This window comes from Thamnophis elegans, chromosome 7 (genome assembly GCF_009769535.1).
Source record: "Thamnophis elegans isolate rThaEle1 chromosome 7, rThaEle1.pri, whole genome shotgun sequence".
Classification (NCBI taxonomy): Eukaryota; Metazoa; Chordata; class Lepidosauria; order Squamata; family Colubridae; genus Thamnophis; species Thamnophis elegans.
In genome coordinates, this window is record NC_045547.1 from 22552308 (window position 1) to 22565801 (window position 13494).

A 13494-nucleotide genomic window follows, 5' to 3' on the forward strand; every position below is an offset into this window, starting at 1 on the left:
CACTGCGCCACCTTGGCTCTTATAATCATGGCTTGCATAGATTACATAGGTAGACACCCCCGCCGCCCCCAGCAATTAGCTTCTAGTATGATGTTCCTGGTCTTCCAATAGAGCAATTATTGCCATCATTCGCTTTGCCGCTGGTACTCTCCCATTTTCTTCCAAATTTTAACCAGCATTAGCAAGCTACATAAACCATGATTTATTCCCTAGCAGATTCTGCATTTAGGGGGCACACAATAGATCATTAACTATATGAACTGGATGGCCACAAAAAGTTATGCTAAAATGTGGTTGGTTTAATTTGTGCATACAAATTAAATTAAATCTGCAAATGATTTATGTTATTTTATGTGATAATGCAGGTGATATTACGGTAATAGTTTTATTTAGTTTAAATATTATCGCCAGTGATACCAATGTCAACTCTCCTTTCTCAGCAATAACGGAAAATCACTAAATCCTGGATTTAGTACAAGGTAGTGCCTCAGAAAATTGGGCAGGTGGTTCACTATTTTCATTACATTTTACACTAAATGGGGGGGGGGGGAACTTATGGGACGAAGAGGGAAAAACTCGAGGGCGGGACAAATAAAAAGGGCGGGACCCAAACCGACCAAACAGGAAACTAGGAACTATTGAGGGGACAAGTAATAACTAGGAAAACACGAACGGGGGCGTGGCTGAGCTGAGCGAAACGGAAGAATTTCGCTCTCCTAGAACCGAGAGCGTTAGGCGCCTAAAACCGCAAAACGCCTAAAGGGACTGGAACCCGGAGGATAAAAGGGGAGGGGTTTGCCTTGGATGATGAGCAGCGAAGGGGCGTGGCGCTGAAGGAGCGGATTGCGCCTCCAACACTGGAAAGGCTGGCCGAGGGGGCGGGGCGCGGGAGGCCGTCGGCGGCGTTGCTGCGAGCGCGAGCGCCTTCTTCCGAAGTTCCTTCGAGAGCGGTTGGAGGTGGCAACGGCGGGCGCTCGAGGCGACCGTTGAGGGGGCGGGGCTCCCCCGAACGCCCTGAGGGAGAGCGGCAGTTGCCCTGAGGGGCGCTTAAGCGCCTGGTGTGGTTGCCACCGACAGCTCTTCACCTCCAAACAATGGACGAGTCCCCTATGGTAGCCGGGCCCTGCCTGGCCGGTCGGGTCGCCATGGGTGGGGAGAACGAAGCTGAAAGTCGGCAAGGCCCTGCAGACCGAGCCAACGGAGAGTCGCGCCTCAACCTCTTGGACACTTGTGGGGTGTGCGGGCAACACATTCAGAGTCGGCGGCCTAAGCTGCTTCCTTGCCTTCACTCGCTCTGTCAGCGTTGCCTACCGAGTCCTCACCGCTACCTCATGCTGCCACCTCCCGCGGCCCCTTCGCCGGGTGGCGGAGGCGGCGGCGCCCCCAAAGATCCGCCTCTGCCACCGCCGCCGCCGCTGCTTCAGCCGTCCTCAGCGCCTTCTTCGCCGGTCTCCGCGCCGCCTTCGCCGTTGCACTGTAATCCGGGTAAGAGAGAAAACGGCGCGCCTCGGCGGTCCCTGAATAGGGCGAATGGGGACGGAGAAGAGTGTTTTGCCGCCTTGATGATTCTGCTCGGTGGTTGCCACCCAAAGGAATAAATAGTAATTCTGTGCCGGGAGGGGAATTAATTGGCCAAAAGAGCAATATTCCTTCCGCGTAATATTCCTTCCCTCCTGTCCCCGAGGCTTGAGGTGAGACGCATCAGTCTTAACGTCTTGTTACGCGGAGAAGTTCCGGGATGGGAGAGAGAAGTCTTGGAGCTCAGCCAGAACATAACTTGGATCCTGGTTCCGTGGAAGCCCAGTATTAATGTCCACAAGCGTTTAGGAGTTAGGCATCTGCTTTGTCCAAGTAAGCCCAGTATACAGAGAGGCGAAATTGTCTTTATTCTATTTGCAGCCGACAGGCAAAGACTTGCTGCATCCCATGAGTAGGGTTAGTAGGAAAAGCAAACAATAGTCCTGTGATTTTGGGCCATTTGAAGGCTGCGGAGGCAAATCCTTTATGGAAGGTTAGAAGCTTTCAGTTCCTCAGCACGGTTGTGGTGTTGGACTGAAAACTTAATGGGATTTGAGAGGTGAGATGCTGAGATCCAATTTAAAACTCCGCCTTTTGGAAGGGAAACCATGATTGATGGCAACTTCCCATTGTTTATGCGCTGCATCCTGTATTTAATAGAGGTGTGAGCCAGGAAATCCCAAGATGGCTTTTTTATATTGAAGTCAAGTTCTTTAAAGGCATGTTTGAAAAACGATTTATGCTGTTAATTTCTTCTAATGGTAATATTAGAAATCTCCACTGATAAAGATTTAGAGGTATATTAGAATATACCATATTCACTAGTTCATGGATTGAGGGTGAATGCCCTATTACCTGTAAGACACCTCGAGTTGTGGGGAATTTCTTGGTAGTTTTATTTGTGTTACGTGTAGAATTCCTTTTCTTTTCTCTTACTTTCATTGGCTTTGGCTCTTTTTGAGTTCCCAAAAGAAAAATGCAGTGATTTTCTGAGACACCTGTACAAGATAGATTTTATATGTGTAACCTTATTACTAGATGACAGGAATGTACATAGCCTTTTTTCTTATATATTTGGCTTATAGTAGAAACAAGAAGGAGTTGTGGATAGAAAACTTGGAGTCCTATGATGAAGTAGAATACTGATTCTTATTTGTATTATGAGTTTATTAAGTTATTATATCATATTGTAATCTTTTTATTACTCTTCATACCCCTAAGTATTAATTTTTTGGTCTATCACATGATTTATCTGGTTTTAGATATTGAAAATTCTATATATACATATATGCATTATGCTTAGTATTAGTAAATATGATTAACTTTGCATCCAACACTACATTTTCATTTCAAATATCTACAAATTTAAAAGTTATCCTATTGATTCTTCTATCATGTTTTGTAGATTTTATATGTCTTTGCATGGATTTGTCATACTCAATCTTAATATATTTCAATTACTGCTACAACATTTAGTTTTTCCAAATATCTATATTTTAAACTTATTGCTGAGCCAATACATGTGTAATCATGAAGGCATTTTTTTACCAGACAGATCTCTAAATAGCTTAGAGTAGCGGTTCTCAACCTGTGGGTCGTGACCCCTTTGGGGGTCGAACAACCTTTTCACAGGAGTTGCTAAGATCATCGAAACTCTAAACTTTAGACACTCCCTTGCGTTCCTTGAAATCCCCTGCGGATGGGCTCCGGAGTCATCGCTGGCCATGCAGAGCGTTGCCGCGGCTCCACACCATGGAAAACATAGCTGCGCATGCACACCCCATACAGTTGCAGCCTTGGACACTTCCTAATGGTGGGAAATTCTTGGTCGCCCGGGCTTCTGCAGAAGCTTTCCAAAGCTCTCCGAAGGCAAGAAGCGGCTGCCAGCGAAGCTCTCAGTGATGGCAAGAGTCCCGCCGCTGCACTGGATTCAACAAAGTGGCTCAAGCAGCAACGGGACATGCGTGGGGAAGGGAGAGCCGGAACTGACTGCCCGGGACTGTTTCTGCACCTCTGTAAAAATGTCTGTTTTCCAGCCGCAGAAGGGAAGGGAAGAAGCCAGTCTTTGGAAAGAACCTCCCTCCCCCTCCAGAGAGCCTATGCCGAAAGACAGGAGGGGACGGGCTATTTGAATGCGGGCAAACAGGCAGTTTAGTGGCATACGAGAAAGCCCACTGCCCGAACGTGGTAGATGGAGAATGGAAGGAGATCGCATCGGGCAGGGGGGAGCGTTGGTCCTGTTATTGCTGAAACTGCTTTTGCTGACTCCAGCATGGCGGTGGGACTCTTGTCATCGGTTTAGTGGCCCGCCTTCTTTGCTAGTTCGAGCAGGTGGAGAAAGGAGGCATGCAGTAGTCGAGGGCGAAGGTGGCAGGGGTGCTTTATCACAAGCCTCCTTTCTTCCTCCGCCTGCCTGAGCAAGGAAGGCGGGCTACTAAACCGATGGCAAGAGTCCCACCGCCATGCTGGAGTCAGCAAAAGCAGCTCCAGCAACAATGGGACCAATAGAGGTTGGGAAATTCATGCAGAGGGAGGAAAATGCATGCATTCCCCACCCCCTCCATTAGAAACGAGACAACTGTCAGAAGAGGGCAGCGCATGCCACATGAGCTTGTGCAACAGCCGAAGAACAGGAGGTGAGGTGACCAAGATATATGTTTGTGTGTGAGTGAGACAGACAGACAGATGGAAAGAGGCACAGAGAGACAGAGATGGGAGAGGGATGAGGGAGACACAGGGAGACAGAGAGAGAGGAAGGGAGGGGAGATACAAAGAGAATTACAGAAAGAGGCAGAGAGGGAGAGAGGATGGAGAGAGAGACAGAGAGACACACAGAATTACAGAGAGAGACAGAGAGAGAGAGAAAGAGAAAGAAAGGAAGAATTGATGGCTGTTTTGTTTTTTTCTTTCCTTTTTTTCTTTTTAAAAGAAAGGCACTCTTTCCACTTAGAGTCAGGAGCCTGCTCTTTAACTTCCCAAACAAAATTTCATTTATTTGTAATTAGACATAAATATTTCACAATAATTACATATTGTTTTTGTGATTAATCACTATGCTTTAATTATGTTCAATTTATAACAAAAATACATCCTGCATATCAGATATTTTCATTATGATTCATAACAGTAGCAAAATTACAATTATAGAGTAGCAACGAAAATAATTTTATGGTTGGGGGTCACCACAACATGAGGAACTGTATTAAAGGGTCGTAGCATTAGGAAGGTTGAGAACCACTGGCTTAGAGTCTAAAACTTTCCGAATGTAGAAGATAATGTAAGTAAATACAGTTAAAGACTTGCATGGCATCAAGTTAAACACTTGTTAATAAAATGAACCCTGTTTATGCAGACAGATATAGAATCCCTGGAAATTAAGCAAATGCTTTTAAGTCAGGCTAACTGTATAATTAACTATTAAACACATATCTATTTGATAATTAAAATGTAATGTTTGTAAACTGATTTCTTTGCAATGTAGCAAACATGTATTGGCAACCATTGCAAGATTTTAGTGCATATTCTTAACCTTCATAAAATTGGTTGAAATCTTGTGAGATTTGGGACAATTTTGCATAGAGCAATTTTTTATAATTTTATGTGATCGGTTTCATGTTGTTAAGCTTACTTTAGGGGTATTTTCTGATCCTATTATTAAGGGATATCTTGGTATTAAATAGTACATAACATTTAATAAACATTGTCCACTGTAAGCTTTAGAAATATACAAATCCTTTTCTGCAATTGCTTTTCAAAATGTGAAAGCATTATGCTCATTATATAATATCTATGAGATACTGAAATATATCCTATTCCCTACCCATTAATAAGTCAAATTCTATTAGATGTGATAAATAAATTGGAGACATATATCTGGCCAGATGTAACCCTATTCCTTATAAGGTCCCTAGATTATGTTTGCTTCCTTTTTTATTTTTAAATATATGAGGGTTTGTGACCTGGAGTCTTTATAAAGCATTCAGTTCTAAAAATCTTTACAAAATTTATAGTGAAATTCATCAGCAAAACTATTGATTTTCAGTAACAGGTTAGTCTTTTATTAACTTATAAAGAAAGTATTATCAAATTAATTTGATTTTTTTAAAAAAAATATATGCATATATTAGTTATATGACATTGACACTTAACCAGCAAAAGAAAGAAAAGGCTACAAAATATTCAAAAAAATTAAACCCAATTGCTGAAAAATCCTCTTTATAATACTAATTTAGATGGTTAACAGACATTACAAAATCTATTTCCCATGCATGAAAAATCCATATCTTGATAATGATCAGATTCCAAATCCTGGCGATATAACCAAACATAATATATACCTCCTCAACTAGCTATGATTGACCTAAACTCATCTTAATAATGATCCTGTGGATTTCAACCCAAAATATAGCAAAAGTCAAGTCCAAACAATATGAATATTTCAATTTTTAAAGTGGATCTTTCCAGATCAAATCCTTATTGAACAGCCTGTGAAAAGTCCAGTATATATGAAATAGCAATTTTGTATTGGTTTATGTTAACAATAAAATAATTTCACCTTATGTGTTTCAGAAAAATACCCAACTTAATTTTACTATTCCAAAATTCACATGGTAATTAATGTGACATTCATAAACATTCAGATTACATTTTTGTAAAATTAAATTGCTGGTTTGGGAGATTTTTCATATATATTACAAAAAAAAGGTATGATGAATTGCATTAACTTTAATGATGCCCAGCATACCCCTTTTATGTTTTAATTCCTTAGAGCACTCAAAAAATGCTTGTTGTGGAACTTAAAGGGTAGGGAAAAATTGCAGCCCTGGGCACAAAAACATCATCTTCTTAAAAGAATCAGCACAACAAAATCATTGCCATTGGATGAACTACTTTGAAAACAAAATATATATTTAAAACAACTGAGTTTGTATTAGTAATTAGTAAATGAGCAATATTCAACAATATTATCAGCTTTTAACTATCAACTTAAAAGGTATACCACATAATTACAAATAGTCCTCACTTAATATTAATTGGGACTGGGAACTCTCTTCCTAAGTGGTGTGGTTGATAAGGAAAACATCACATGACCACATTAATTTATGACATCAGTTCCAGCTGTAGTAGTTAATCACCTTGTTAAGTGTGACAGCATGTGACTGTAACTAGTAACTTCCTATAAGCTTCCCCATTGACATGGCTTATTGGAAGCTGGCAGTGAAAGGTGCAAATAGCAATTATATGCCTGGGATGCTGCAGCTGTCATAAATGTGCATCAGTTGCCAAATGCCTGAATCGTGATTATGTTACAGTGGGGACTTTGCAATAGCCACAACTTTGAGGACTAGTTACAAATCATCTTTTTCAGCACTGTCGTAAGTTCAAACAGATGGTTAGTAAGTGAGGACTACCTTTACAAATGTAAATTAGCCATCATGCATTGCACTACTGAAGAAATAAATTTATATAATCCTCAATAGTTCAAGTAATTATTTGAAGATATGAGGGCACTGAACTTATCTTTGAATACATGTCCCCATGTATTTTTGGCAGCTAGCTTGCAGTCACAACATGTGTTGGGATTATAACAACATCCAGGATTGCAACCTAGAGATTTTGCCCAGAGCACAAATGACCATTCTCAAATGGTCTTATTTTGGATACATATGAAGACCCAGCTCTCTGGAAAAGCTCTAATGCTGGGGAAGATAGAAGGAAAGAAGAACAGGATTACAAAAAAAAAGATGGATGGACATACCGGTAGTTACAGTACCATTGAGAGATTTGAAAGACAAGTTAGGGACAGATCATCTTGGGAAAAATCTCTGCAGTCTGTAGGAGATAAAAATGACTTGTTGACACAATGATACATAACACAGGTCTGCGACTAAAAAGCTGTGTGATTATTTTCATTTAATTTCCATGTATTTTGGTGTGCTGAAAACAAATAAAATATTGAAAAAACTCCTAGACGTCGTGATTTGCCACAATATGCAAAATTTGATTTTATTAAACTTGTATGCCGCCCTATTCCCCGAGGGGACTCAGGGCGGATTGTCTTCAAATTTATCATTTTTTAAATTTTTTTGGTATTTTTTAATATTATGGGTTTTTAACCAAATTTAAAGTCCAAATTACTATTAATTAATTCACATAAGTGCATTTAAGATATTAAATGCCAAGAAAACCTTAAAAGGTTTGTCCGAGTTATGTAAATAAAATATAGCACTAAATCTGATGGTCAGCAATATATACATAAGCTAAGCAAGTTTTAAGTCTGTGCTTCTAATGGTAGGAAGGGGTTAATCTTTCATGAAGAATCCAGTGGGAGGGAGATAGAGGGCAGATAGCAGCATCTCCGGTCAGTGCAGGGGGCATGGCCAGCACTGTGACGTCTCGTGTACAGACACAGAGCTGCTCTCTCCTGCATGCCACACTTGTGCACGAATCATCATCAGGTTCTTGGCTCTGTTCACACTTTTTCATCGCAATTCATGTTAGCTTGTCATTCTTTAACTGTTATGTTATGGCTCCGCGAAAGTGTATTAATTCGCCAGACAGTTTCTGTTTCATCTGTGGTGAATATACAGTGTTGAAGCAACAGCAGAATATTACAGACTTTGTGAAAAAAGTATACTTTGCATACTTTGAACTAAAAATTGGAGATCAAGATAAAGTTTGGGAAACCTCATAAAGTGTGCAAAAGGTGTGTTGAGGACCTCCGAAACCGGTTCAAGGGTAAGAAAAAAATCTTTCCGTTATGGGATTCCTATGGTATGGCGAGAGCAAAATAACCATAGTGATGACTGTTACTTTTGTTCATGCGATGTGAAAGGTTTTAATTTCAAACGGAAGCATTCCATTTCATACCCCAATCTTCACTCAGCAATTCGTCCCATCCCCCATGGCACAGATATACCAGTACCCAAGCCCCCTGCTACCTTGGAAGAGATACCTAGCTCTGATGAAGGTGAAATCATACCTGAACAGATGACGAATCAAGTTCTGACTTTGAAGATGATACAAGACCAAAATTGTTTTCTCAGGAGGAGATGATTTGGTAAGAGACTTGAATCTTCCCAAAGATGCCGCTGAGTTACTCGGATCAAGGCTGAAAAGCAGGAATTTATTGTTGCCAGGAGTGTCATCTTCATGGTTCAGACATCGTGAAAAGGAGTTCATTCCTTACTTCGCCCAGGAAGACAAGTTGGTTTATTGCATCAATATCGAAGGTCTGATGGGTCAATTTAAAATCAAATATGATTCAGAGCAATGGCGTCTTTTTATAGATTCTTCAAAAAGAAGTCTCAAAGCAGTTTTACTCCACAATGGTTTTTACGCTTCCATACCTGTAGGTCATTCTGTACACTTGAAGGAAACCTACGAGAACTTGGAATTGGTTCTTCGTAAACTTAAATATGAAGACCATGGTTGGCAAGGGTGTGGGGACTTGAAGGTCTTGTGCATGCTGCTCAGGCAACAAGCTGGGTATACCAAATACCCTTGTTTTCTGTGTCTATGGGACAGTCGAGACCGACAAAATCACTGGACCAAGAAGAGTTGGCAGCCGAGGGTGCTAACAGTCGGTGAAAAAAAAATGTCCTCTGAGAAACTTTGGTACCTTCCCATAAAGTTCTTCTACCACCTCTCCACATAAAATTGGGATTGATGAAGCAATTTGTAAAATCACTTCCAAGAGATGGAGAATGCTTCAAATACTTGGTCACCAAGTTTCCATGCCTGTTGGAGGCAAAATTGAAGGAAGGTGTGTTCGTCGGACCAGACATTAGAAGGCTTATAGTTGATCAAGAGTTTGTCAATACCATGACGGATCCTCAAAAAGAAGGGTGGATTGCATTTAAAGAAGTACAGAAATTTTTAGGCAATAACAAAGATCCTCACTACAAAAAGATTGTTGAAAGAATGCTGAAAGCATTTCAAGCTTTAGGTTGCCTGATGAGTTTGAAAGTGCATTTCCTCCAGTCTCACCTTGACTACTTTCCTGAAAATTTGGGAGCTGTGAGTGAGGAACAAGGTGAACGATTCCACCAAGACATTAAAGAGATGGAAAGGAGATACCAGGGAAAATGGAGCATTACACTGATGGCAGACTACTGTTGGATGCTTCAGAGAGACATTCCAGATGCTACTCACAAGCGTAAATGCACCAAGAGGAGCCTCACAAGGAAGAAGAATCGAGTTTAGTGTGTGTAGATAAGCTCATTTCAGTTCAAAAAAGGATTTTCATGAAAATATTGTAATAAAACTTTAATTTTATAAGTCTGTTTCCATTTATTTTGAGGTATTGCCTTATTTAACATAGTTACCTAAATTGTCAGGAAATGTGATGTCCTACGACAAAATGGAGGTCATTTTCAGATTCAGCACACCCAAAAACAAAGATTACGTGGAATAACCAAAACAGCTCTCGAATTTTTTTTTTACAGACCTGTGTATAATTAGCAGAACAAAAAAAAAGATAATTCAAGCAAATAATATAATGTAATCCAAGAAACTAGAAGTGATAAATACATTAATGTAAATATATGTGACACGTATTTCAAAAATATTGAAACTGAAGTAAATGGAATTCGTTTCGCAATCTTGGGACAATAACAGTCATTATGTTACTCTTAACTACAGCTATTTTTACTACCCTGGCTATTACCACCTGCCTTCTGCATCCCTGAAAAGAGAGGAGAAGGTACTAGAATCTTCTTTTCTGCTCCTCTGTACTGTCCTGTGAAAATGGTCCCAGAATGTTTTATGGTCATTGTATATTTATTACTATTTTTTTTGTTTCTAAATTGTGCTATGAGAACTTGTTATCCTGAAAAAAAACTAAATAAATGAATATAATTATAATAAATGACATAAGAATTGCTGGAATTTACCTAAACCATCAATGCAACTCTCTTCATTGAGTCATTTTCAGGTCTTATGAAAATTAAATTAAAGGATTAAAGCTGGACAAAAACAAGCAGCAGAAAGAGATAGAGATTACATGAAATCAGGCCAGAACATTTTACTGATTAGTGCTTACAAGATTTGTCGTGTTTTAGATGTGAGCACAATCATAAAGAAGTACATGTCTTACTGATTCTTACTTACTCAGCTTGCCTTCTGGCATTTTTAGAGATATTCTCCTACATATCTTTAAAAAATGTGCTCCGTTTTTAAAACTATTTTTGTACTTTCTTCTATTGTCAACATAGAGAAAGCATAAATTGCAAAACAAGAGGGATACAAACACAGCCAGTTTGGTCTAATGATTATGTCCTGTCCCAGTCCATGCAACCCCCTAGGGGTTTTAATAACTTTATCGAGGCGCTGCAAGTCTCTATAAAGTAATTATCCAGGTTTCACTCACAAGAAACAAAGTCCCAGTAAGTCCAAGTTTGCATAACCAAGACATGAAATTAAAGGCACATAAAAATTCCAATGGCAAAGCACAAGTTCAGAAAGCACACACAAAGTACAAAGTCTAGGCAAAGTCCAAAGTCCAAGCATGATAAAGCCAAGCTCTAAGTCCAGAATCCAAGTGCAAAATCCAAGACCCAATCATGAGGTCAGCAAAGAACATATAGGTTTGGAATCATGAAAGCAGGAGTCACAAAGTCAAAGCACACGCTCTGCAGGAAATGGACAGGTTGTCTCCAACATTGCTTTGCTCCATGCACCAGGCTAAGTAGCCACCAGCTGGTGCATCTCTTTAAGAGGGTTGAGGCTGTCTCCTTGTAAGTAGTTTGCTGACCTTTGTTGCATCTCCCTTTTGCCCTGTGCATCATGGGATCCAGCAGAGGAGGCAGTTCCTCATCCCTGCTAATTAAATATGCAGTGCCTCTTCTCTACCCTATGCTTCTGCTAGTCAGGCAAGCCTCCCGCTTGCAGCTATATCTTTTCTGTCTCTTAAGCCAGGTATTTATCTGGTCGCTCCTCCAACAATCCTCCAAAATTCCTGGCCTCTCCTCCTCTTGCCCATCCATTCCTGATCTTCCTGATGCTCCTCTGTGCACCACTTCAAAGTCCCCGTAGCTGGCTCTTCCTCATAGTACAAGGTGGCATCCAGGGAAGCCATTAAAGGTTAAGGCACCCAATCTAGAAAGTAGGATATCAGGAGTTCTAGTTCCATCTTAACATGAAAGCCAGCTGGGTGAACTTGGGCCATTCATCCTCTTTCAGCCCAGCTCACCTCACAGGACTATTGTGGGGAAATAGGATGAGGAAAATGTGTTGTATATTGTAGCAGCTTTGAGTTATTTGTAAAATAATAAAGGCAGGATATAAACAAACAAACAAACAAATACCAATAGAAAGGATTAACACTACATAATATCTCTCAAAGTTGGCATGGGGAAAAACAAAGCATTGCTTGTTAGAGAAGCATAGATAAGGAATTGTATCCAGTGACATACAATCCAGAGCTTTCTGATACTAGATTCATGAGTAAGGTGATGTTTGTTGATATCCCACTCCTTTACCATATTCTACATTATTTTTTGTGTAGTACAACCTATATATCTAATCTTGCAACCTTTGGAAGAGAGAAAATGAATTGATTAAAATTGCTTGTTTCTTTGTTCTGCTGCTAGACATCTTTAATGGAGTAAATAGCTTTTTCTTCACCACAGAGAAAAGATAAACTAAAGAAATAAAGCTAAAACACTGAAATATATTAAATTTTAAAGCTATATATGACAAAATATTGACTCAATGCCTACCATAAAAATAGAACTAAGTGTATTTCCTTTATACCACTGGTAGTTTAATATATTTGTCAGTTTAAATGTTTATCTTGAGAAGAAAATTTAAAAAGAAGAGATGAGTATAATAAGTGAAGAAAATGATATATTACAAATATTGCACTAGGCAAATTTTAATGAAATCCAGTGACTTTTGATAGCAATAACTATGTGCAAAATGTAGCCATTTTCCTGGAAAATGCACTGAACTTATCACTAGTAAAATATACAGTACAGAGTCCTTTTGCAGGACACAACCGTTTGTAGTAATCTGGAGAACTCCTTGTCTGGTCTGCCTTGTGTTCCCGTGTCTGTTGGAGTCTGGGTTGCTGCCAACTTCTTGCCAGTGAGTCGTGTCTGGGCTTTCAGCCAACAGGATTATAATTGCTGTGAATAAAGAGTGGCAAACAGCTAAGCCTGTGTCTGTGTTCATTACCGGATGGAAGGGGCCCAGAACAGATTAGCATACAGAAGTATCTGGCTAGAAACATAATTAGTTTTGGAAAGGAATATTATTATACGTCTGGGTCAACACTTATCAAGATAAATGCATCTGTGTGCATTGGGGAATGCCATTGTCAGGTACTGAGGATTTAATAGCTGCCAGCTATTAAGGTTGTAAACGGTAAGCGGATGCAATGTAAAGAAGGTTGATGCAATATACTCAACAAATTGTGCTTACGAAGGGGTACAGGTTTACAGATGGTACTCAGTGAGTAGTGATCTCAAGATTTGCTACTTTTGCAGAACAGAACAACTGGAACAAAATGCATGCTAATTATGAGGTGTTCATGCCAGTACAGAGTTCTAATCTGTCGGAGGATGAGATTGAGTCAAATGGAGATGTAGAAAAGGATAGAACTATGATAAAATATGAAAGCACAGATGACATAGATGTAGAAGAGGAGAGACTGGAAACAGTGACACAAGAACACATAATTCCAAGAAGATCTGAGAGGAGTAATAAGGGTATACCTCCTGTATGGTTTACTGCGAGTGAGGTCAGAGCATACGTGTTAGGTATGAACCTCAAAATTATCAGGAAATGTTATTACTCAAAGTATGTACAATTATTGAAAAATGTTAATGTAATGTGAACATGTAGACAATAAATACTGTAATATGAGAGAAGCTGTAAAGGAGAAACTAATTAGATTGCAGCATTGTTCTAGAGATTGTAATACAAGCTACTTTTTGGTAAACTGAAAAATGTGGGACAGACTGCATCACCACA

The 13494-nt window shown here is 39.8% G+C and overlaps 1 protein-coding gene across 3 annotated transcripts in view; it reads left to right on the top strand.

Annotated features, from left to right (window-relative positions):
• The first annotated feature begins 724 nt into the window (after nucleotides 1-724).
• Nucleotides 725-13494, top strand: part of TRIM24 (tripartite motif containing 24) — a 60677-nt gene continuing 47907 nt past the window's right edge. Inside the window, exon 1 of one of the 3 annotated variants that reach the window (XM_032220533.1) lies at nucleotides 725-1485. In XM_032220533.1, the coding sequence (XP_032076424.1) occupies nucleotides 1095-1485 (391 nt within the window). In that variant the 5' untranslated portion in view covers nucleotides 725-1094. The remainder of the gene's footprint in view (nucleotides 1486-13494) is intronic. The other 2 variants (XM_032220532.1, XM_032220531.1) reach the window with 2 other exon arrangements.